The following is a 25601-nucleotide window of genomic DNA, read 5'->3' on the forward strand; positions in this document are numbered from 1 at the left end:
AAACCGGGCCACATTATTAGAAATTGCCCGAACCAGGAGAACACGAATGGATAAGGCCGCGGAAGAGTTTTCAATATTAATGCGGCAGAGGCACAGGAAGACCCGGAGCTTGTTACGGGTACGTTTCTTATTGACAATAAATCTGCTTACGTTTTATTTGATTCGGGTACGGATAGAAGCTATATGAGTAGAGATTTTTGTGCTAAATTAAGTTGTCCATTGACGCCGTTGGATAGTAAATTTTTACTCGAATTAGCAAACGGTAAATTAATTTCAGCAGATAATATATGCCGGAATCGAGAAATTAAACTGGGTAGCAAAATATTTAAGATTGATTTGATACCAGTAGAGTTAGGGAGTTTTGATGTAATAGTTGGTATGGACTGGCTGAAGAAGGTGAAAGCAGAGATCGTATGTTATAAAAATGCAATTCGCATTGTACGAGAAGAAGGAGAACCCTTAATGGTGTACGGAGAAAAGGGCAACATGAAGCTACATCTTATTAGTAATTTGAAGGCACAAAAACTAATAAGAAAAGGTTGCTATGCTGTTCTAGCACACGTCGAGAAAGTACAAACTGAAGAAAAGAGCATCAATGATGTTCCCGTCGCAAAAGAATTTCTCGATGTATTTCCGAAAGAATTACCGGGACTACCTCCACATCGATCTGTTGAATTTCAAATAGATCTTGTACCAGGAGCTGCACCAATAGCTCGTGCTCCTTATAGACTCGCATCCAGCGAGATGAAAGAACTGCAAAGCTAACTGCAAGAACTATTAGAACGTGGTTTCATTCGACCAAGCACATCACCATGGGGAGCTCCTGTTTTGTTTGTCAAGAAGAAGGATGGTACATTTAGGTTGTGTATTGACTACAGAGAGTTGAACAAACTTACCATCAAAAACCGTTATCCACTGCCGAGAATTGACAACTTATTTGATCAACTACAAGGCTCGTCGGTTTATTCGAAGATCGATTTACGTTCTGGATATCATCAAATGCGAGTAAGGAGGATGATATTCCAAAGACTGCTTTCAGAACACGTTACGGTCATTACGAGTTTATGGTCATGCCGTTTGGTTTAACTAATGCACCAGCTGTGTTCATGGACCTTATGAACCGAGTGTGTGGACCATACCTTGACAAGTTTGTCATTGTTTTCATTGATGACATACTTATTTACTCAAAGAATGACCAAGAACACGGTGAACATTTGAGAAAGGTGTTAGAAGTATTGAGGAAGGAAGAATTGTACGCTAAGTTTTCAAAGTGTGCATTTTGGTTGGAAGAAGTTCAATTCCTCGGTCACATAGTGAACAAAGAAGGTATTAAGGTGGATCCGGCAAAGATAGAAACTGTTGAAAAGTGGGAAACCCCAAAAACTCCAAAACACATACGCCAGTTTTTAGGACTAGCTGGTTACTATAGAAGGTTCATCCAAGACTTTTCCAGAATAGCAAAACCCTTGACTGCATTAACGCATAAAGGGAAGAAATTTGAATGGAATGATGAACAAGAGAAAGCGTTTCAGTTATTGAAGAAAAAGCTAACTACGGCACCTATATTGTCATTGCCTGAAGGGAATGATGATTTTGTGATTTATTGTGACGCATCAAAGCAAGGTCTCGGTTGTGTATTAATGCAACGAACGAAGGTGATTGCTTATGCGTCTAGACAATTGAAGATTCACGAACAAAATTATACGACGCATGATTTGGAATTAGGCGCGGTTGTTTTTGCATTAAAGACTTGGAGGCACTACTTATATGGGGTCAAAAGTATTATATACACCGACCACAAAAGTCTTCAACACATATTTAATCAGAAACAACTGAATATGAGGCAGCGTAGGTGGATTGAATTGTTGAATGATTACGACTTTGAGATTCGTTACCACCCGAGAAAGGCAAATGTGGTAGCCGATGCCTTGAGCAGGAAGGACAGAGAACCCATTCGAGTAAAATCTATGAATATAATGATTCATAATAACCTTACTACTCAAATAAAGGAGGCGCAACAAGGAGTTTTAAAAGAGGGAAATTTAAAGGATGAAATACCCAAGGGATCGGAGAAGCATCTTAATATTCGGGAAGACGGAACCCGGTATAGGGCTGAAAGGATTTGGGTACCAAAATTAGGAGATATGAGAGAAATGGTACTTAGAGAAGATCATAAAACCAGATACTCAATACATCCTGGAACGGGGAAGATGTACAAGGATCTCAAGAAACATTTTTGGTGGCCGGGTATGAAAGCCGATGTTGCTAAATACGTAGGAGAATGTTTGACGTGTTCTAAGGTCAAAGCTGAGCATCAGAAACCATCAGGTCTACTTCAACAACCCGAAATCCCAGAATGGAAATGGGAAAACATTACCATGGATTTCATCACTAAATTGCCAAGGACTGCAAGTGGTTTTGATACTATTTGGGTAATAGTTGATCGTCTCACCAAATCAGCACACTTCCTGCCAATAAGAGAAGATGACAAGATGGAGAAGTTAGCACGACTGTATTTGAAGGAAGTCGTCTCCAGACATGGAATACCAATCTCTATTATCTCTGATAGGGATGGTAGATTTATTTCAAGATTCTGGCAGACATTACAACAAGCATTAGGACCTCGTCTAGACATGAGTACTGCCTATCATCCACAAACTGATGGGCAGAGCGAAAGGACGATACAAACGCTTGAAGACATGCTACGAGCATGTGTTATTGATTTCGGAAACAGTTGGGATCGACATCTACCGTTAGCAGAATTTTCCTACAACAACAGCTACCATTCAAGCATTGAGATGGCGCCGTTTGAAGCACTTTATGGTAGAAAGTGCAGGTCTCCGATTTTTTGGAGTGAAGTGGGGGATAGACAAATTACGGGTCCGGAGATTATACAAGAAACTACCGAGAAGATCATCCAAATTCAACAACGGTTGAAAACCGCCCAAAGCCGACAAAAGAGCTACGCTGACATTAAAAGAAAAGATATAGAATTTGAAATTGGAGAGATGGTCATGCTTAAAGTTGCACCTTGGAAAGGCGTTGTTCGATTTGGTAAACGAGGGAAATTAAATCCAAGGTATATTGGACCATTCAAGATTATTGATCGTGTTGGACCAGTAGCTTACCGACTTGAGTTACCTCAACAACTCGCGGCTGTACATAACACTTTCCATGTCTCGAATTTGAAGAAATGTTTTACTAAAGAAGATCTCACTATTCTGTTAGATGAAATCCAAATCAACGAAAAACTTCAATTTATCGAAGAACCCGTCGAAATAATGGATCGTGAGGTTAAAAGACTTAAGCAAAATAAGATACCAATTGTTAAGGTTCGATGGAATGCTTGTAGAGGACCCGAGTTCACCTGGGAGCGTGAAGATCAGATGAAGAAGAAATACCCGCATCTATTTCCAGAAGATTCGTCAACACCTTCAACAGCTTAAAATTTCAGGACGAAATTTATTTAACGGGTAGGTACTGTAGTGACCCGAACTTTTCCATGTTTATATATATTAATTGAGATTGATATTTACATGATTAAATGTTTCAAACATGTTAAGCAATCAAACTTGTTAAGACTTGATTAATTGAAATATGTTTCATATAGACAATTGACCACCCAAGTTGACCGGCGATTCACGAACGTTAAAACTTGTAAAAACGACATGACGATATATATATGGATATACATATGGTTAACATGAGATTATGATAAGTAAGTATCTCCATAAGTATATTAACAATGAGTTATATACATATAAACAAGACTACTAACTTAAGGATTTCGAAACGAGACATATATGTAATGATTATCGTTGTAACGACATTTAAATGTATATATATATCATATTAAGATATATTATTATATCATAATATCATGATAATATAATAATTTAACATCTCATTAGATATAATGAACAATGGGTTAACAACATTAATTGAGATCGTTAACTTAAAGGTTTCAAAACAACACTTACATGTAACGACTAACGATGACTTAACGACTCAGTTAAAATGTATATACATGTAGTGTATTTAGATGTATTAAAATACTTTTGGAAGACTTCAAGACATATATCAAAACACTCATACTTAACGAAAATGGTTACAGTTACTTTCCCATTCTTTTCTTTCATCAAGAATTCTAGTCGTATTCTTACCCGCATTATACACAGCTTCAAAACGTACTTACTATGGGTATATACCAATAGGAACTAGCATGGGATTCCACTCTTGATTATGTCATGTATGACTAATCAATTTTAACTTCTACCATGAGCTAGTCAACTAACTAGAACTCCTTTTAACCCCACTCACCACTCACCAATTACCACTCATCATTCACTCCATTTCACTTCCAATTCTCTTTCTAATTCTCTCTCAACACACACACACTATTATGAATGTATTTTTCCAGTAGTTAATCATCATCTTCATCAAAAATCACTTCAAGAATCAAGCTATAATCATCATAGGAAGAACACTTCAAGAACACTTCAAAAATCCCTTCAAGTTTACTAATTTACTTCCAAGCTTTCTAATCCATTCCAAGTAATCATCTAAGATCAAGAAACCTTTGTTATATACAGTAGGTTATCTTTCTTATTCAAGGTAATATTCATATTCAAACTTTTATTCAATTTCTATAACTATAAACTATCTTAATTCGAGTAAAAATCTTACTTGAACTTGTTTTTGTGTCATGATCCTACTTCAAGAACTTTCAAGCCATCCAAGATCCTTTGAAGCTAGATCATTTCTTGTCACTTCCAGTAGGTTTACCTACTAAACTTGAAGTAGTAATGATGTTCATAACATCATTCGATTCATATATATAAAACTATCTTATTCGAAGGTTTAAACTCGTAATCACTAGAACATAGTTTAGTTAATTCTAAACTTGTTCACAAACAAAAGTTAATCCTTCTAACTTGACTTTTAAAATTAACTAAACACATGTTCTATATCTATATGATATGCTAACTTAATGATTTAAAACCTGGAAACACGAAAAACACCGTAGAACCGGATTTACGCCGTCGTAGTAACACCGCGGGCTGTTTTGGGTTAGTTAATTAAAAACTATGATAAACTTTGATTTAAAAGTTGTTATTCTGAGAAAATGATTTTTATTATGAACATGAAACTATATCCAAAAATTATGGTTAAACTCAAAGTGAAAGTATGTTTTCTAAAATGGTCATCTAGACGTCGTTCTTTCGACTGAAATGACTACCTTTACAAAAACGACTTGTAACTTATTTTTCCGAATATAAACCTATACTTTTTCTGTTTAGATTCATAAAATAGAGTTCAATATGAAACCATAGCAATTTGATTCACTCAAAACGGATTTAAAATGAAGAAGTTATGGGTAAAACAAGATTGGATAATTTTTCTCATTTTAGCTACGTGAAAATTGGTAACAAATCTATTCCAACCATAACTTAATCAACTTGTATTGTATATTATGTAATCTTGAGATACCATAGACACGTATACAATGTTTCGACCTATCATGTCGACACATCTATATATATTTCGGAACAACCATAGACACTCTATATGTGAATGTTGGAGTTAGCTATACAGGGTTGAGGTTGATTCCAAAATATATATAGTTTGAGTTGTGATCAATACTGAGATACGTATACACTGGGTCGTGGATTGATTCAAGATAATATTTATCGATTTATTTCTGTACATCTAACTGTGGACAACTAGTTGTAGGTTACTAACGAGGACAGCTGACTTAATAAACTTAAAACATCAAAATATATTAAAAGTGTTGTAAATATATTTTGAACATACTTTAATATATATGTATATATTGTTATAGGTTCGTGAATCAACAGTGGCCAAGTCTTACTTCTCGACGAAGTAAAAATCTGTGAAAGTGAGTTATAGTCCCACTTTTAAAATCTAATATTTTTGGGATGAGAATACATGCAGGTTTTATAAATGATTTACAAAATAGTCACAAGTACGTGAAACTACATTCTATGGTTGAATTATCGAAATCGAATATGCCCCTTTTTATTAAGTCTGGTAATCTAAGAATTAGGGAACAGACACCCTAATTGACGCGAATCCTAAAGATAGATCTATTGGGCCTAACAAACCCCATCCAAAGTACCGGATGCTTTAGTACTTCAAAATTTATATCATATCCGAAGGGTGTCCCGGAATGATGGGGATATTCTTATATATGCATCTTGTTAATGTCGGTTACCAGGTGTTCACCATATGAATGATTTTTATCTCTATGTATGGGATGTGTATTGAAATATGAAATCTTGTGGTCTATTGTTATGATTTGATATATATAGGTTAAACCTATAACTCACCAACATTTTTGTTGACGTTTTAAGCATGTTTATTCTCAGGTGATTATTAAGAGCTTCCGCTATCGTATACTTAAATAAGGACGAGATTTGGAGTCCATGCTTGTATGATATTGTGTAAAAACTGCATTCAAGAAACTTATTTTGTTGTAACATATTTGTATTGTAAACCATTATATAATGGTCGTGTGTAAATAGGATATTTTAGATTATCATTATTTGATAATCTACGTAAAGCTTTTTAAACCTTTATTGATGAAATAAAGGTTATGGTTTGTTTTAAAATGAATGCAGTCTTTGAAAAACGTCTCATATAGAGGTCAAAACCTCGCAACGAAATCAATTAATATGGAACGTTTTTAATCAATAAGAACGGGACATTTCACCCCATGGGGACGAGCTTGGACGAATGAAACCTTTATCCAATAGTTCTTGGAGCTGGTTGAAAAGTTCCTTCATTTCGGAAGGTGCTAAACGGTATGGTGCTTTAGCAATAGGAGTAGCACCGGGAGCTAAATCAATTTGAAATTCAACTTGTCGAGGAGGTGGAAGACCAGGAAGATCTTCGGGAAACACATCGGGATAGTCTCTAACCACTGGTACATCTTCAATACGCTTCTCTTCCAATTCGATCAGCTTAACGTGGGCTAGAATGGCTGGATAACCTTTCATAAGGTGTTTGCGGGTTTTGATATAGGAGATGATATTGAGATTGGAACCACTCTTTTCACCTTGGATGATGAGAGTATCTCCATTCCCCAATGGAACATTAACAGTTTTATCGTAACACATGATAGCAGCATGTAATGGACGTAACCAATCCATACCAACTACGACGTCAAAACTTCCGAGTTTGACCGGTAAAAGGTCTATCTTAAATTCCTTATCGGCTAAGATTAGATTGCAGTTTTTATATATTTTATCGACTTGCATGACTTTTCCATTAGCCACTTCTACTAATTATTTAGTTTCTAAGGGTTGAGGCTTTTCAGTGAATAAAGTGCAAAATTCACTAGACACATAACTTCTGTCGGCTTGAAAAGAGTCATTTTGTTCGCTTGATGAAAATTAGACATTCTAACATTAGGAAAGAGACTTTGATTAGCATTTTAAGCCAAGATTATCAAAGTAAGGTTGTTAATATTATAAGGTAATCCTAAGTGCTTTAAGTCTAAGGCAGGAAAGGTTATAGTTTCCTAGATTGCTAAGGCACCCTAGCTAACACATAAGGCACACATAAAAATGCAATCCTGGTTCTCTATAACAGCCTGGTTATGCTCTGATACCAATCTGTAATGTCCTCCCAATAGGGTCTGGAAGGAACGTCACTAATATCAAAACATACCAACATATTATAATAAACTAGAACAATACTAAATGATGAATTTAACTTTAATGAGTACGCATCGGAAAATGAAATGTCGTTACAATGACAGGAATAACAATATCATAAATGTTCACATGCAGAAGTAATAAATGCGATATCTCTTGATCCTATGTCCAAGTAGCATCACATAAGCAGTAAGTATAAGAGCTTGAATCAAACAGCACCTGAGACAAAACATGCTAAAGTGTCAACCAAAAAGGTTGAGTGAAGTTCATAGGTTTAATAAAAAGTTTGTCGTTGTTTTAGACCACAAGATTTAGTTTGTAAAGTTGATCTCCCGCAGGATCAAAAAGTTATGCCAATGCGTGATATTTAGACTAAACGTTCAAGTTTGCCCCATGACAAGTTGTGTCTGTCCTTGTCGGTTAAATTTCATTATTAAGTAATACAATGACTTGGTCAAATGTATCGGGGACGTTACTCCCGATAGGCCTACCCCCAATAATTAAGCATGCCGCAGCAATTAAAAATATCACTGTAGGGACTTAGTCGGACATAGCCGGGTATAGCATAGTTTAACAGTTTGGTACTTGTGTCTAAATTGTAAAAAGTAAAAACAGCATGTGTCTCACCCCAAGTAAAGTAAGTAAGTTTAACTAGCAATAAAGAGGGGCTATGAATTCACCTTAGTAAGTAGGAAGAGAGAGTTATTCCTCGGAATAGAGAGTTGAACGAGTGAGCAGGAAAGTTAACCTATGACATTTAAGAGTAGTTAAGTGTTTTGCCCATGTTTAAGTTTAAGTATGTGTTTAAGTATAGTTTGTTTTACTAAGTTTCTATTCCTAGTACGTTACTATTTTTATAATGTTTCCATTTTTAGAAAGTTTCTTATTTTACTAAGTTTCTATGACTAGAGAGTTTCTACTTTTATGAGTGTTTTTCATTTTAGGATACTTGCCGTATTAGATAAGCTTCCAATCACCCCTTTCCCTTCGAATGGCTAATTTAGATCTAGGGGCTTGAGCCATAGGACCCTTTAAATCGGAAATCCAAACCCTCTGCCTAGAATCTCGTAGAAGCCATTCGTCAAGAAAGTTCGAAGATCTATACATCTCTAATACATATCCAAAATGTTTTTATGTTACAATATAAGTAGTTGGTTATAGGTGCTAGTAATAGTAATAGTGTATACATGTTATTTATTTTATTTTTAATTACATATAATTTATAACATTATTTACATATTTCGGAAAAAAAAAATAACTGAAGTAAAAAGTAAAAGTAAAAATAAAAAGTAAGAAAAGAATACTTACTAGTACTAATTCTTCAAAGAGAGAATGAGAGAAATTTTGGTGTGAGTTTGAATGAGAAATGAGGGGTATTTATACTTGAAAAAAATTAGGTAAAAAGAATAAAATAATTAAAAGAAAAAGAAATATTTTAATTCTTAATGGGATTTTAAAATTTAAAAGTATTAAATGTTAGGTCATGGGATAATGCACAAAATAAAATAATAAAAGTTATTTTTCCATTACAATTTTTAATTAAAAAGTAATTTATTTATTTATTTATTTATTTTTTTTCATTTATTTTAAGGATTTTTTTTATATAAATAAACAAATTAATTTAATGCTTTTTCAAGAATATTTGTCAATAATATTTTATTTTATTTTATTTTTATTTTTTTTATTTAATTAATAAATACAAATTTTGCATAAAAATAATAAATAATTCGGTATTTTGTATTTTTAATAATAATTATGATTTTAATTATTAAATTATAGTTTTAGTAAGTTTGTAAATATTATTACATTTATATATAATTAGATTTATTATATAGTTAAATATATAATAAATTAACTAAATAATAAAAGTGATACAAAGTTTATATACTTAGTTAAATTATGTCAAATTATATAAATTAATAATATATTATTTATTTAAACGTACATTGTTGACTAAAAATTACTATTCAGTCAATATTTAATTGTATATAACAACCCTTAATACATATAGTCAGACATATAACCCTAGGGTTAATTCAGTAAATTTAGAAGTCGAAAAGTGAGGGTCGTTACAAAATGAATGTATGAACACAGTTTAAAATTTTTGAGATTCAACTTAACAAACTTTGCTTATCGTGTCGGAATAATATAAAGATAAAGTTTAAATTTGGTCAGAAATTTCCGGGTTGTCACAAATACAGGTTTAATAATTAAAGCATCTTTATTGAATACAACTTTAATTAAGCATCTCTGTTGAATACAGCTTTAATTAAAGCATCTCTATTGAATACAGCTTTAATTAAAGCATCTCCGTTGAGTGCAGCTTTAATTAAAACATCTCTGTTTAATACAACTTTAATTAAAGCATTTGTTTGAATTACTATCTAAAAAATAAAGAAAAGTTTACACAAATTCAAATTAAAAATTACACAATTTATTGAAATTAAAAATTCAACAATTACAACTGATCCAACTTAATCAAATTAAACGTACTACAAACTGAAAGTAAATTAAGCATTTAATTCTTTCAAGCAGTTGGACAATTCTTCCAAGCAGTTGGACAATTCATCCACTTCCAATGCATGCAGTCAATGCTTCCAAGCATTCCCCTAACCCATATTTTTCTTCGTGCACGCTATACAAATGAGCTATATCGCTACACGTTAGTTTCCTCAAATATTCATCAACATACAGTTCCAAAACACATTTACAAAAGCTATTAAGACAGAAAATTGATGTACCTTCAGCCATTTGTAAGTATGCGTCAAACATGTCTTGTTGTACCATAAGCCAATTGACGCAATGCGGATGTACATTTCTGTATCGTAGTAAAACCTTGTCTACCAAGAACATCATTTTTTTATTTAAAATATTCAAAATGAATTGGTAATGGATCGACATCGTAATTGGTTATATCATTGACAATACGCTTAAATAATCTACTACTCATTTTAAAAAGTCTCCTGAATCTATTTTCAGGATACATTGGATGCTCTTGAAAGTAGTGTTTGTGTAGGTTTTCACCTGTAAGTTCACGATCTCTACAAATGTTAATTCGAGATTGTGGAACTCGTTCATTGTTTGCAGCCTCTTCAGCATCTAATTCTTTGGTCATTTCTCGTAAAATACTCAATTCGTCTTCATCATCCGAATCCTACATATCAAAAAGTTTAAACAATGCTTTTGTCATTGAAATTATTGCAAGTATAGAATTAAGAGTGGTATATTGAAGAAAGTGTGAAAAATTAAAATGAGAAGAGTGGTATTTATAAAAAAAATTAAAAAATAAATTGAAAATGGGTTAACGGCTATATAGCCGTTTGAAACATACACGTGGCTCGTGACTATTGGATAAGCGAATTTGAGCTCTGCAGCTCGATGGGGTGATACACTCATCACGCCTGCCGAATTTTTGCACCATCACGCCCCACAGGGACGCGATGAGGGAGCGATGGGGGCAAAAAAATTGCGATCACACTGCACTGTGAACGGTTTAAATATGTGTGGACTTGTTGTACATATATCGGCCCAACTACATGGCCCTCTTTACTGATTTTACCAAACACGTCCACTATGTCTATACACCAAAAAAGAAGGAATTAACCGTATGGGATTAATGATTTTGATATGAAACCTCATTATTTCTTACATTTTTTTATTCTTTTGCAAGAAACGTAAAATTAATTAAATGATCGATCGATAAAGTGTGAAAATCCAACAATCTATGTGAAATGAACACAAGCCTGAATATAAACCAATATACTAAACTCACATTGAGACGTGCATTACACTAATAATGTAACATTCCAAATTCTCAAGATAAATTTTATGTGGTTAAATGTTTATTACCCTATAAAGTGAATAACTAGAATAAATATTATTAGATATTAATATCATATGGAAATGGACCGTTTGAAAAAGTTGAGAAGTGAGGGGGCTATTTTGACAAAGCTGAAAACACGAGGGTTTAATTGCAAATTTAGGGAAACTTGGTTGGGTGTGTTTGGACGAGGAGCTTGTCGGAGCTTATGGAAGCTTATAGGAGCTTGAGCTTATGATTTTAATAAGCACTAAGTCATAAGCTTCGTTTGGTAGACAAAAAAAAGTAGAGCTTATGAAAATCATAAGCTCTGGAAAAATAAGTTACTTTTAGTAACTTATGAAAAGAAAAAGTAGAGCTTATGAACTGGAAAATAAGCTCAAGCTAGTTACCAAACACTTATAAAAAATAATAAGCTCCAGCTACCGGCTTAAAAAATAAGCTCCAGCTACAGCTCTATCTCATAAGCTCCAGCTCCAGCTCCAGCTCCAAGCTCCAGCTCCAGCTATTTTCATCCAAACATATCCTTAGGGTGTGTTTGACGCGTCGCTTATTGGAGCTTATGGAAGCTTATGAGAGCTTGAGCTTATGATTTTAATAAGCTCCAAGTCATAAGCTTCGTTTGGTAAATAAAAAAAGTAGAGCTTATGAAAATCATAAGCTCTGAAAAAATAAGCTACTTGTAGTAGCTTATGAAAAAAAGTAGAGCTTATGAACTGAAAAATAAGCTCCAGCTAGTTTACCAAACATTTATAAAAAATAATAAGCTCTAGCTACCACCTTCAAAAATAAGTTCCAGCTCCAGCTCCTGCTCATAAGCTCCAGCTCTAGCTATAGGGTGTGTTTGGGTGACGAGCTTGTTGGAGCTTATGGGAGCTTATAGGAGCTTGAGCTTATGATTTTAATAAGCTCCAAGTCATAAGCTTCGTTTGGTAGAGAAAAAAAAGTAGAGCTTATGAAAATCATAAGCTCTGCAAAAATAAGCTACTTTTAGTAGCTTATAAAAAAAGTAGAGCTTATGAACTGGAAAATAAGCTCCAGCTAGTTTACCAAATACTTATAAAAAATAATAAGCTCCTACTACCAGCTTAAAAAATAAGCTCCAGCTCCGGCTCTATCTCATAAGCTTCAGCTCCAGCTACAAGATTCAACTCCAGCTACTTTCATCCAAATACACCCATAAGCTTCATCTCCAGCTGCTTTCGTCCAAACATACGTGGAAGAATCCAGCGAATTTCTCAGTAGTGCATATCTTTAACTTTTATAAGCATTAAATAAAAAAAAATAAAAAAACAAAAGAAAGAGGAGAGCATGGCGACGGAAGAATATATTTTTTGATTCAACAATTATTTAGGGATTTATCTCGAGTTATAGGAGTTATCTCTTACACAAGGTAAACAACTCTTAATTTTAATTTGATATGTAGTAGTTTGATTATTTGATGTCTAGGGTTCGTGATATGTAAACCCTGATTATGTAAAGATGGGGGTAGAGATGGTATAGGTATGCTATATATATTTGTTAGTAAGTAAATTATAGTAAAAGTGAATTGCTAATTTAGGGTTCTTGACATGAACTCGAGACGTTAAAATTGGGGAAAAGGGTGAGAATGATACAGAAGTAATATATGTATGATGGTATGTTATGTAATTGAAAAGTTAGGGTTTCTGGTGGAATCGGGGGAGATGTGTATATGATTAAATTATATATTTATGTGTGTATTTATACATATAATTTAGTTGAGATGAAAGAAAGTAAAAGTTGATAAATGATAATGGATAATTAATGAAATGGTGAGGAAGCTTGAACATGAGGGTTATGCTTTCTTTTAAAGTAGATGAGCTTGATTATGTAGTAAATGTTTACATATATGTTAAATGCTATCATATGTGTTAATTTTTAGATCTTTGAAGAAAGGGATGAAGCTTATAGTTGCAAGTATATTGTTCGTTGTCGTTGCCAACCCAAGGTGAGTATTGTGTGGGGATTAAATGGGGTTCGTAGTTAGGTGATCCATTTATGGAGAAACCTAGTTGCGAGATGGTTTGGGTACATATTATGTCCTAACCATGTATGTTTATGTTGATATGTTTATGGATCATGGATGTCTTATGACATCAAATGGATTATGTTCTGGATCATGGATGTCTTATGACATCAAATGGATTATGTTATGGATCATGGATGTCTTTGACATCATATGGAGTATGTTATGGATCATGGATGTCTTATGACATCAAATGGATTATGTTATGAATCATGGATGTCTTTGACATCATATGGAGTATGTTATGGATCATGGATGTCTTATGACATCATATGGATTATGTTATTTATGCATTAGCCAGTGTTATCAAGATGTGGATTATGATTCCTATGTTGCCTATGATGATAAGTTGATGTTATAGTTGCCTATATTATTTTTTTTCGCACACTACTCACTAAGCATTTCATGCTTACCCGATAGTTGTTGACTATTTTATAGGTACTCAAGTAAACCAAGAAATGGTGTGTCACCGGGATGGGAAGGAATTTAGCAAGGACATAAAAGTGGATTAACGCGTGTGTAAGTGATTCCAAGTGCTCATTGAATTACCGGTTTGTACATGCTAGCTTGAATGGTCGCCCTTGTTTGGTGTCGATATAATCGATATGGTTTTGAAGTTCATGTTAAAAGGATTATTAAAATTTTCGTGTTATGAATATGCATGGTAAGTGATGAATATGTCAATTGTTAATATACAAGTTATGACTTTTATGAAAATGTATGTCATCACCTTGAAAGTGGTCATGAATCATGATAGTTATATGTTTATAAAAAAAAAAATAAAAAAATATGGGCGTTTCAAATAAACAGGGTCAGTCCTAAGCTAACCAGTGCCCGGGGCGAAACGATTAAATTATGTCCCCTACGTATTCTTTTAGCATACAATTTGTAAGGATTAAACCTTTTTAAATTATACGACTTGTTAATGTGACAGCTGTTATTTAGATATATTAATGATTACGAGTACGTACGTAGACTTAGTTAAGTATTTCATCCCATATTAATAGTCTTAAGGACCGGATAAGACGCACATATGGTGTAGCAATTATCGTGTCCACGATAAACGTTGGGTAGTCAATTGCGGAGCGACTAACTGTTGACGCCTGCCCAGTGCCGAAAGGTTAAGTTAGTGACTTGATGTTAGGCAATCCAGTTACCGAAGCCCCGCTCAACGGCGACAGTAACTATAACGGTTCTAAGGTAGCGACATTCCTTGTCGGTTAAGTTTCGACCCGCAAGAAAGGCATAACTATCTGGGCACTGTCTCAGAGAGAGGCTCCATGAAATAGATACGCCTGTGAAGATCCAAAATTGACTTGGCTTCGCCAAAAGGCCTCGTCTCTAAAAGCCTGGCTCGCGAGGCGTCCTTCTTCTAAACTCGCCTCGCTCTTGTGACATGATATGTTTCTCAGACAAAAAATAAATAGTTTAAGAAATCTTATTTTTATACTGTATTATTTTTTTACTTTGTGAAATAGAAAATTGAGGTTTGATTATTTTTGCTATAATTTCAAAATTATCATTGATTGATTAGACATATTTTGCTTGAATCTTAATAAAACATTAATTGATTGTTCTAAATAATTCAAAAACTGAAATTAGTTTAAGCAATTTTGAAAATAAAAATTATAGAAATGCGTTCCCACTAGTAGGTTGCTACCCTGGGCGGCTGGCCACGCTGCACATGACTGGAACCGGCCCTACTACTAAATACTACACCAAAATACCAACAAATGAAACTTCCATACACTTAAAAAACAAGAACAAAGCCCTGTGAAGGAAGCAGTTCGTCCGTCGACCAAGCGACGAAACCAACAAGCAGTTGAGAGGCCAAACCTCCCACATCCCACCCAAAGACAACTACCAGAGCCCACCATAGCCATCGAATCCACAAAATAATAGAAAACGCAATCAATAGACCATTGAGACTACGAACCACTAAGCTACCACATGAATCACCATAAAATGCCATCAAAACTCAAAAACCAACATCGGAAAGCACATGAACACCGCTAATTGATCGAGCCTAGATCCGTCTTCCTCACGGAATTGGATCTAGGATCGAGTGCAATAAGGAGGATTGGGGTGTGGTTGTTTGTTTTGGGCCCCGACGATCGTCTTTCACTTTTGCAATTAAGTGATCAACCACCCCGACCCGGTCTTGATTATTGATTAGCATAATTCACCTTAACACAATGTAAAAATCCCTTGGGCAAAGTCACAAGTGAAAATTACAAAGGCTAGAGCAAATAGTGGAGAATCAACAACCTATAAATGAGAGGCCAAGCTCCCTATTTATAGTATTCAGAATATTCGCGGTGTGCGGAACGCGGATCGCGGATTATTGTGCATTATCGCGGATCATTGCGGATCAGCGCGGATTATCGCGGATCAGCGCGGATTATCGTGGATCATTGCGGATCAGCGCGGATTAACGCGGATCATTGCGGATCAGTGCGGGTTAACGCGGATCATTGCGGATCAGCGCGGATTAACGCGGATCATTGCGGATCAGCGCGGATTAACGCGGATCATTGCGGATTTCAGCACACTTGTGCATTACGCAAGGTAGTGCTATGCGCACTATCACTAATCAACGTAAAACATATAAACCATAGTTTGAACCACCAAAACCACCCACAAACAAACATCACCTGGAGGCAGTGGCGGAAGCAAAAAATTTTCACATGGGGCAAAAAATATTTTAAAAGTGTAACAATTTTTTTGGGCCAAAATATGGAGGTTTATGAGAAAAATATGGAGGCTTTTGAGACGAAATATGGAGAAATTTGGGCAATAAAAATCCACCCAGGGCAAATCGAAAAAATTCAAAATTTTGAACTAAAAATTTCAAATCCACCCCCCCCCCCCCCCACCTCGTGCGGTCCCCAACTAGTTTCACCCTTGCCTGGTGGTAGTAGACACATGAGCTACTGAAGCCAACGAGTTAAAACTAAGGTCAGATCCAACGTCATAAACCTCCACAAAAGTGAAGGATACCTACGGCGAGGGCAATAGAGAGAAGGAAACCTGAGAATCGACAACACCCGGAAGAAAGGAGAGTAGTGAGGAACAAGACGATACAGACGGTGGAACTAGGGTAAGTAAGATAAGTGAAGGGTAAGGAAGGACAAAATTTTTGCTTAGACCATTTGTAGCGGTTGTTCGTGTTGTGAGTTCATGTTGTGCACTTTTTGCACTTTTTCGCTGACTAGGACATGTTGTGGTAGTGAGTGGAGTAGTGGTGGTGTTGAATTTTGGTGTTGGTTAGGAGTATTGTAATGATGTGTTAAAATATAATTGGGTAAATATTAAAAAGGGGTAAAAATATTTTTAAAATAATAAAAAATTAATAACAACATAACAACGTACGTTTTCTCTTCCGTTGGATTACCATCGCCGCCGTCTAAACGCTTCGATTCACCGTGGATACGGCTTTTGTCCGGCGTTTTTGGGGTGCCACATAGGCTACAACGGGTTTGTAGCAACCCCGATACAAATGGTCTTACTCTTAACTAAAAATGAAACTACCAAAATTCTGGCCAGCAACACAATATTAACCAACCGCAACACCGATGCACAACAACACACAGTACGGTTGTCAGGCCATAAAGAAAAGAATGAAGATGAGTTTTGTGTGCAAACTATATACGTAACTAAATAAAAGGTGCGGACACGTTGAAGAACTTTGATATTGTTTCGACCGTGCACCAAATTTGATGCAAATTTTGATAGTGTTTTGAACTAATAAATTTGGTGTTTTGTTTGTGTTTGTAAAAGCCAAGTTGTTCATTATATATATATATATATATATATATATATATATATATATATATATATATATATATATATATATATATATATATATATATATATATATATATATATATATATATATATATATTGTTTGTCTAGTTATTTTTTGTTTGTGTTTGTAAAAGCCAAGTTGTTCATTTGTTACGGGATTTAAAGTCCTTTTTTGGCAAAATTACAGTAACTATATAACTAACAAGATGATTTCATCGAAACATGAAAATTGAAAAATACCAAACCATACAAAGAAAAGAAAACAGAAGGCTCGAAAATATAGAACTACACCAACCAACCAAACACTAAGAGATACCGCTAACGAAATTAAGCCTAACATTATTCAATCCCCTAAAACAAACTTGACGACCGAACCCTAAACCAAACTAGAAAACGCCAACAATGATCAAACTAAAGGATAACAAATCAAGGGCATCCAACCTTCAATCAACGGCATTCAGACACATATGTGTCGACCAAAGCTTTTCTACATTTTTTTCCAGGTTTTGCAAGCTTACTAGCAATCTTCTCGAAACATACCGACTTTCCCGATCTAGACTTGTACAGATAATAAGCCTTTGACACAACATTCGTCTTCCACAGTCGCCATAACACCATCTTCACTAAGCACCACACCAACCCCTTTTAACGCATCCTTAACAGTATTCAAATGCATTGAACACACGATCGACCCACCTAACGCCTCACCTTGATTAAACACATCTGAAACTCCCCTGGCGCCTATGTCACAATTACCGGGCTCAAAACCAAGCCAAATAGTCCCCATTTGAGCTTTACCTTCTTCTGGCTTGTTACCTTTGCTTGGTTCAGATGTGGTCCTGATTTAACTGCTGCCATTCCCTCTGATTCGGTCCCTGTTAATCTGGGGATCGGAATGATCTTGGTACGGTTCCTTGTGTGGAACACGGTTTAGTGCAAGGTATTTTGGACAACTCGGATGGTCCACCTCCTGGGTATGGGAATAACGAGATCGATTCTGCTACAGTTTCTTGTCCTAAGGTGTGTCTAAAAAAAAAAAAAACAGTTGGCTAAAAAGAAAAAGGAGTTGGTGCTTTGTGATAAAGATGAAGGGGGTTAACTAATGTAGGTGTTGGTGGACAAAAGGAGGAGAATTTAGTGGTAAGAGTCGAAGACGAAACGGGCACTTCGGACATCAATAGAAAAGGGTTTATTTTGTTCAGGATCTAGCGGATCGGAGATTCATTCCACCTTGCGAGGGTACTTGTATTAGTAGTGGTTCGGCAAAAGTTATTACTTTTTAATTCTCTTCTCAAAGGGGCAAAGTTTTAAAAAGTTGAGGGGAGGATGTCGCGACTGGATAAGAGGAATGGTAAGTGTTTCGTAGTTGACTTTCGGTTTATTTTAGATTTTTATGTTGTTTGGTTTGTTTAGGTGGTTTATGTAGTATTGTGACATTGGATTTGTAGTTTTAGTTTTCGGCTATGTTTTGATTTGTCGACGTTCTTGTGTTGGCTCGGATTGAGATAACGTTCTTTTAGGTTTCCTGGTTGGTTTACTTTTTTCAAGCCTGTTCTAGGATTTGATGAAGAGGAAAACATCTTAATTTTAATAGTATTCTTTATTTAAGAAAAAAAATAATAAAGATTAAAAAAATAAAATAAATGTAGTGAACTATATGTCCTTTTAACGATGGCATATTGCAATTGACGGTGAAATGTATGCGATAGAATTTTTTCAAAATGATTAACACAGTAACATTTGTCTCTCCGGAAAGTGATTAAGGCCCCCTAAATTCTATCAAAATGATTAACACAGTAACATTTGTCTCTCCAGAAAGTGATTAAGGCCCCCTAAAACTTTGCAGTCTGTGCCGATCGATTCAGTTCAATGTTGGGATGAGTCGATAACATAACTAACTATTATTGTAACTTCAAATTTATTTTATTTTTTCAAGTCCAACTTAAGCGCATGAAACTACTTTTAAAAGGGCAAATGTGGAAATTCACTAACTATAGTACTAATAGTTACTAACATTTACAAAGTTTAACAAACAAAATCACATACCAGGTTTAACTTCAAATTTAATTGATTTTCAGGTACAACTTAAGCGCAAGAAACTACTTTAAAAAGGGCAAATGTGAAAATTCACTAACTATAGTACTAATAGTTACTACCATTTACAAGGTTTAACAAACAAAATCACATACCAGTACTACCCAAGTAGCAGGCGACGCCTTGCAGACTTTGAGAATTTTCGTGTACTTTTGTTCCTTTTAGTTGAACAGTTGTCATCTTTTAAGGTTTCGGAAGAATTTCCTTTAGATGAACGGTAAAATTGCGTTATATTGAGCTGAACACTTTTTGATGTTGGCGATATTAAATCTTCACTAGTTGATGCAGATTTTACTCTACCTTTTGTCCTCGATTTCATTTCTTTAATTGCCTGCAAATATTTTAATACAAAACACGAGAATTGTGAATTGGATAGAGAATTTAATTATATATCGGCCAATTGAGTCGAACAGTTTGAAAATCATTTGAAGTGTATTCCATAAATACTTAGGTAAAAATAATAAATAAAAGTAGTGCTATAACATAGTTTTTTAAAATCATATCTTGCTTATCAATATTTAAAAAAAAAAAATTAAAGTAAAATAATTCGATAAAAGTGGTATTAATGACTTTAGGTTCAACCCGACCCGACCCTTTTGACCCATCGAATAAATAGAGAAAAGTCGTCACCTTTTGTTGCATAAATTGATCAACTTTTTCTGGGTAAGCAGCCATAACAAGACTCATATCTTCATCTGTCATCAAACAGCCATTATTAACACGAATATTTGTGACCTCAGATTCATCATCAGAGACGATAACAACAACATCATCTTCGTCTTCTTCTTCAACTTCAGGTTCTTTAGAAGGAGTTGTGTAGATATTATCGTTGACCGTTTGACCCGACTTTTTCCAAGTAACCACATAAAATGTATGACCAAACCTTATCTTAGTTCTCTGAATGAAGTCAAACTCGTATTGTCCAAACAACAAATCAATTTCCCGATTTCTCGCTTTATTTCTCAAAGCGATAGTAGATAAAAATGGAAACAGTTTTTGCCGAGTAAAGGAAGGTTCCCAGTTTAACTTATACGCCACATAATCGACCAGCATTTCGGGATTTGGATTTTTCCATGATATATATGGTTCAGCATCTAACATGCAGCAATAAAAGGTATTATAAACATGTACATATTAACGAATTATCAAATTTGATTTAGTAAATTGTAACAAGTTACTTGACGTGTAATTTAAGAAACTTGTTTAAATATTTGTCAAAAGTCTAATTAGTCATGCAAAAAGAAATATGAAACGATTTGAAAGTCAACAGTGAATTTAGAAATTTTCAAACAGGCCAGGTATACACGAACAAATTTTACGGGATAAACTAGCATACCAAAATTTTAAATATTTTAAGACAAATTACGCGGTTGGTCCCTAAAATGTCCAAAATTGCACGTTTGGACCTAAACTTTTTTCTTTCGATGTGGATACCCCTAAAGTTTGTCCAAAATTGTACGTATGGACCTAAAGTTTTTTTATGATGCGGATACCCCTGAAGTTTGCCCATGTTGCACGGTTGGTCCCCAACACTAACGAACGTTACCCAGCTTCCGTTGTGGACCAACTACGTAACATGTTCAAACGTCCGGGGCATCCACGCGAGTAAAAAAATTTTATTCACATACTTACAATTTTGTCTAATTTTAAGCTACCAAACAAAATGTGATGCTTACAAACTTACCTGTGAAAATGGTATGATTGTTGCACATATACATTTGAATAATTGCATTATTCGGAAAATTTGGCTCTGAGGCAATTTTATTACAAACTCTCATTGTCCAATCTTTGATCTTCTTATCTTCTTTTTGTTTCTTATTCTGTCATTCAAATAATGACAACGAATTAGCTCTACAGAATTGGCATTAATCCAAATTCAAATTAATAAAGGCAAGTAGAAGAAAAAAGTCAACTTTAAACTAACAACTTAATGAAATATAATCAGTTAATTTAGTTAGTGACATACCTGATCACATGATGAGCAGTCACATTTAAACCCAATTGGTTTTTGCACGCAACATTTATCGGTACTTATTAAACTACAACGTTCACAATAATCCTTAAAATGAGATCTTTTGGTTCCTGGATGTCCACATAACGAACAATGAGAAACCTTAATTTTGGATCGTTCGGTTAACTTTTTGTCTGTATTATAAGCAAAATCATTTGCATAAGTAATAGTATGTGTGATTCCACTTCCTAACTCACATAACCTGCATAATTATTTAATATTAGTAAACTGTTTACAGTAAAATTCTTAGATATGTTGAATGGTGTATAATGTTGCAAAAAATGGTCAAACAGTCAAACCTATCTAAAACTTCATCTTCGTCAAAAGATTTAACGAAAGAGAGTGCGGTCTCGAGCCCAATTCCTTGAACGCCTTTTAAATCGTGATCGTTTCCAACCAAAAGAGCAATTGCTATCAAGTGTTTTCTTTTTAGTCCTAACCCGGATTCGATGTCCGACATTTGATAGCACTCGAATGGTTCCTGTGTGTTAACACGCAATCATCAGTCCATTTTATATATTTCCTAAACAATGGAAATTCGACCCATTTTACTAACGAACAGGTCAATTTGGGTATGTTTTATTTCAAACTGAAGAAAAATTAGTTAACAAGAAAACAGGGAAAACAAACCAAAAGTCGCCCAAATTGCATTTTGAAGGCATAACCTATTGAATCATATTAAACCATTAGATTAGTTTTGATATATATGATTTTAGTGATCATATATCTAGCACTAATTAGTACTTACAAACACAAAAACATTAGAGAAATAAAAATCACAATTTTTGATACCTCGATAATTTCCTAACAATATGCAAGTATTTTCATAGTAATTAACATATATTGCAGGATTACAGGCCACAAAGACTACGTGTGATTAGTTGCCTATAATGAATTTAAGATATCGGAACAAGTTAACGTAAGAAAGCAAAAGATATACCTGAGAGTTGGGCTTGAGGCTCTTGATAACACATTTCGCGCCAAAAAGAAATGCATCACTATCGGAGGTGATACAAGCGTCGACACGACCATCCCTGTTTAATTGTGCGCAAAGTCCTTCTGCTTCTCCACTTGCTTTCAAAACAGGAATTCCAAAAAGTTCAAGTAGTTCCTGTTATGTATTGAGATAACACTCTACAATTAATAATCAGACAAATACTTGGAAAAAGAATAATAATAATTATAATAAACCACAATTATATCCAGTATCAAATAACATAAGGAAACCTATCTCATTCATGACCATTATAATATAATAGTAAGTATAGAAGTATCGATGCAGATGTGAATAGTATGTGCATGTATGCTGCAAGTGTGTATTATGGATGGACGCATTTCAAACAGGGTTGCAGATATCGCTACACGAGAGTACTCGGCCGGGACTTTTTAGGGAGTACTCGGGGAGGATGTAGACCAAGTTTGACTTTGACCGATTTGGACCAAGTTTTAACCAATTTTATCCAGAGTTTTGGCCGAGTTTTGGACGGGTTCTGCAACACTGATTTCAAATATATGATAAGAGAAAGTTACTAACCACACATTCTTGAACGCATTTCGAAAACTTTTTATTTCTCTCAACAGAAGTATTATTCGACACAGGCAAGCTTGCAGTATCAGTGCCAGATGATTGAAAGAAGCGCATAATTCTTGCTTGAGACTTCAATGGCGACGGGGTACCATCTGTCACGAACACCGGAAAAGCACCAAACTACAAAATTTTGTAACACGATCCAGTTAACGGGATCCCTAAAGATGTAAAATTTGGATAAAAAATAAAGAAACCAAATTTCCATATTAAGAAGCTTACTAACTAAGAACCTAATGCAGCTTCATTTAACAGGATTAAACTAGACGGACTTAAATTTTATCAAGCAACTTAACATATCTTTATCCTAAACAAAAAAAACACATATATAGACATAGTTTCTTAGTTTTCACAAAAAAATAAAAAATTAATAATAAAATATATAAAAAAATAATAATAATAATTAAGCCCATTTTTAAATATTCACAAAAAACCTAAAAAAATACCCATTTCAGTTTTTTCACAAAAAATCAAATAAAATCATAAAGCCAAATGAAACAACCATAAAAAAGCTTAATTCCCCAAATCAATGAACCTACAAGAACAAACTAAAGCCCAATTCACATCAAATGACATATATTAAATAAGTTGAACTAAAAAACTGCAACCTAATATATTTCACTCCACCCATATCAAAAAGTTAACTAAACAAATAATTTTACACCAGTAACCATTAAAAACAATAAATTTCACATTACCATTATTACTTATAAAAACATATGATCAAACAATTAATCAAATTATGTAGAAATTTCATCTTTTTCTACATTGCATGTTCAAACCACCACAATCAATTTTACCAAAATCAGAAAGCAAAATTTTAGAAATTTAATAATGTATTACCTTTGAGAAGAGATTGATTGTACGGAAGAAAGTGAGTCTGAGATGAGGGTTTAGAGTATGATTTTTAATTGCAGTTTCATGCTGAACAATCCAATAAGATAAATCAATTGCCACCCTTTTATTTCTTATATAATCAACCCCTTGTGTTTGAGCATAGGGTTTAAGTATTTCCCAAAAATTACCACCAACACCCATTCTTGGAATTAACAAAACAGCAAAAAGATCAAACCTTTATTATTCAATTCACATTTTTTTTTTTTTTAATATTCTGCAATGATTTAGCATTAAAGCATATAAAGATCAAGGCTTTGAGCCGTTGAATGGAACTCAAATTTTTTATCGAATGATTTGTTGTTGTCGTTGGTGATCATGTTTGGTTAGGCTCATGGGCTATCGGGCCGAATGTATTTTGTGGGTCGGCTTAATATGTAATATATGTTATAAAATATTATAAAATATCTAGATTGGATGTTAATTTTATTATTATTATATTTCTTGCATAGTAATATTTTATACTATAAATAGACATGTAAGGTAACCATTTAAGGTGTACCATTTCTCTTGAAATATCAATATCAATATTTCTTCTCTCTTTCTTCTTTTTTTCTCTCTTTGTTCTTATAACCATTAAAGGTAGTTATAAGCCTACTGAATTATAACACGTTATCAGCACGATGAGCTTAGTGTAATCAAAGGATATCTCAAACGATCACGAGTCACTGATCAAGGTATGAAATTATAGATAATTTTCAGACTCGAATATATCAAACTTTGGACTACTAACATTTTTGAACTACTAATTTTTATCAAGTTCTTAGTGCATTTGTATTGTTCTGATCCGTTACAAGATGATGAACACAGCAATCTTGCAAGGATTTAATATTTTTGGATTTTATGTGTTTGAGTATCTGACTTTTGAAAAAATAAAAAGGAACAAACACAACAATGAGGGGTATAGAAGTTTTATTGATAAACTCCTCTCTTTAATTACATACGGATAAACAGAAAGTAATTAGTGGCTTTTTAGACTTCTCTCTTGAGACTACATATATATGAAAAGTAATCTAGAGGCCTCCCTTTCTTTCATCTACCTTTTACATATTTATATTGCAAACGTAAATGAAGCCAAATTCTACATAACCCCCTTATATTTGGATCATGGGCTAAGTGACCATCATGTGATCATGGGTGTCTATAAATGATACACTACCCACGTTTTTTTGTTGAGAGAATACCTTTTGACACTTTCATTTTGCTTTTGTCTCTCGGATTCGGTTAGGATTCAACCGGATCATATTCTTATTATATGGTTGGCTCTGCCACCTAAATTATATATGGTCGACACTGTCGCCTAACTATCATTTATGTTTACTAACTTTTATTAACTTCACTAACATTTATATTTATGTTATTTAAGTTATATATGGCCGGTTATACCGCCTGAATTATATTTATGTAATCTAACTTTTATTAACTTCACTAACATTTATATTTATGTTATTTAAGTTATATATGGTCGGTTATAACACCTGAATTATATTTTCTGTAATCTAACTCTTATTAACTTCACTAACATTTATATTTATGTTAATAAGACCTCATGATTGTACGCAACACGTCATTTGACAACACGGTACTTTATGTACGCAACACGTCATTTGACAACACGGTACCATGGGTCGAGATTAATTCCGATCAATACGAATACGATGGGG

The 25601-nt window shown here is 34.2% G+C and overlaps 1 protein-coding gene and 1 long non-coding RNA gene across 4 annotated transcripts; one reads left to right on the top strand and one right to left on the bottom strand.

Annotated features, from left to right (window-relative positions):
- Window positions 1-10265: 10265 nt before the first annotated feature.
- Window positions 10266-24257, bottom strand: LOC139872597 (flap endonuclease GEN-like 1). 3 transcript variants are annotated; one of them, XR_011767097.1, is made up of 10 exons: window positions 23887-24257; window positions 22993-23166; window positions 22399-22569; window positions 21758-21939; window positions 21414-21660; window positions 21132-21267; window positions 20078-20541; window positions 19543-19778; window positions 10421-10833; window positions 10266-10327 (listed from the first exon to the last, which is right to left on the bottom strand). XR_011767097.1 is itself a non-coding variant. In XM_071860511.1 (9 exons), exons 1-8 carry the CDS (start codon window positions 24079-24081, stop codon window positions 19548-19550), a joined length of 1800 nt encoding a protein of 599 aa, XP_071716612.1. In that variant the 5' UTR covers window positions 24082-24257; the 3' UTR covers window positions 10283-10833; window positions 19543-19547. The 3 variants fall into 3 exon arrangements, 2 of the variants coding, with proteins under 2 accessions (XP_071716612.1, XP_071716611.1); XM_071860511.1 differs by having other exon boundaries at window positions 10283-10833; XM_071860510.1 differs by lacking the exons at window positions 10266-10327; window positions 10421-10833 and having other exon boundaries at window positions 19395-19778.
- Window positions 12739-14946, top strand: LOC139873227 (uncharacterized). Its single transcript, XR_011767290.1, has 3 exons — window positions 12739-12892; window positions 13403-13468; window positions 13985-14946. It is a non-coding gene; the product is annotated as an uncharacterized lncRNA (long non-coding RNA).
- Window positions 24258-25601: the final 1344 nt, after the last annotated feature.

The sequence above is a fragment of the Rutidosis leptorrhynchoides genome, chromosome 10, assembly GCF_046630445.1.
Source record: "Rutidosis leptorrhynchoides isolate AG116_Rl617_1_P2 chromosome 10, CSIRO_AGI_Rlap_v1, whole genome shotgun sequence".
In the NCBI taxonomy this organism is placed as follows: domain Eukaryota; kingdom Viridiplantae; phylum Streptophyta; class Magnoliopsida; order Asterales; family Asteraceae; genus Rutidosis; species Rutidosis leptorrhynchoides.

What these genes read in the sequence shown, in the direction of transcription:
- LOC139872597 (XM_071860511.1), bottom strand. Translation starts at nt 24,081, where the DNA reads ATGGGTGTTGGTGGTAATTTTTGGGAAATACTTAAACCCTATGCTCAA. An exon ending in GAAGATGAAGTTTTAGATAG is followed by an intron (nt 21,661 to 21,757) that starts GTTTGACTGTTT and finishes ATAATTATGCAG; the next exon opens with GTTATGTGAGTTAGGAAGTG. An exon ending in ACTGCTCATCATGTGATCAG is followed by an intron (nt 21,268 to 21,413) that starts GTATGTCACTAA and finishes TTTGAATGACAG; the next exon opens with AATAAGAAACAAAAAGAAGA.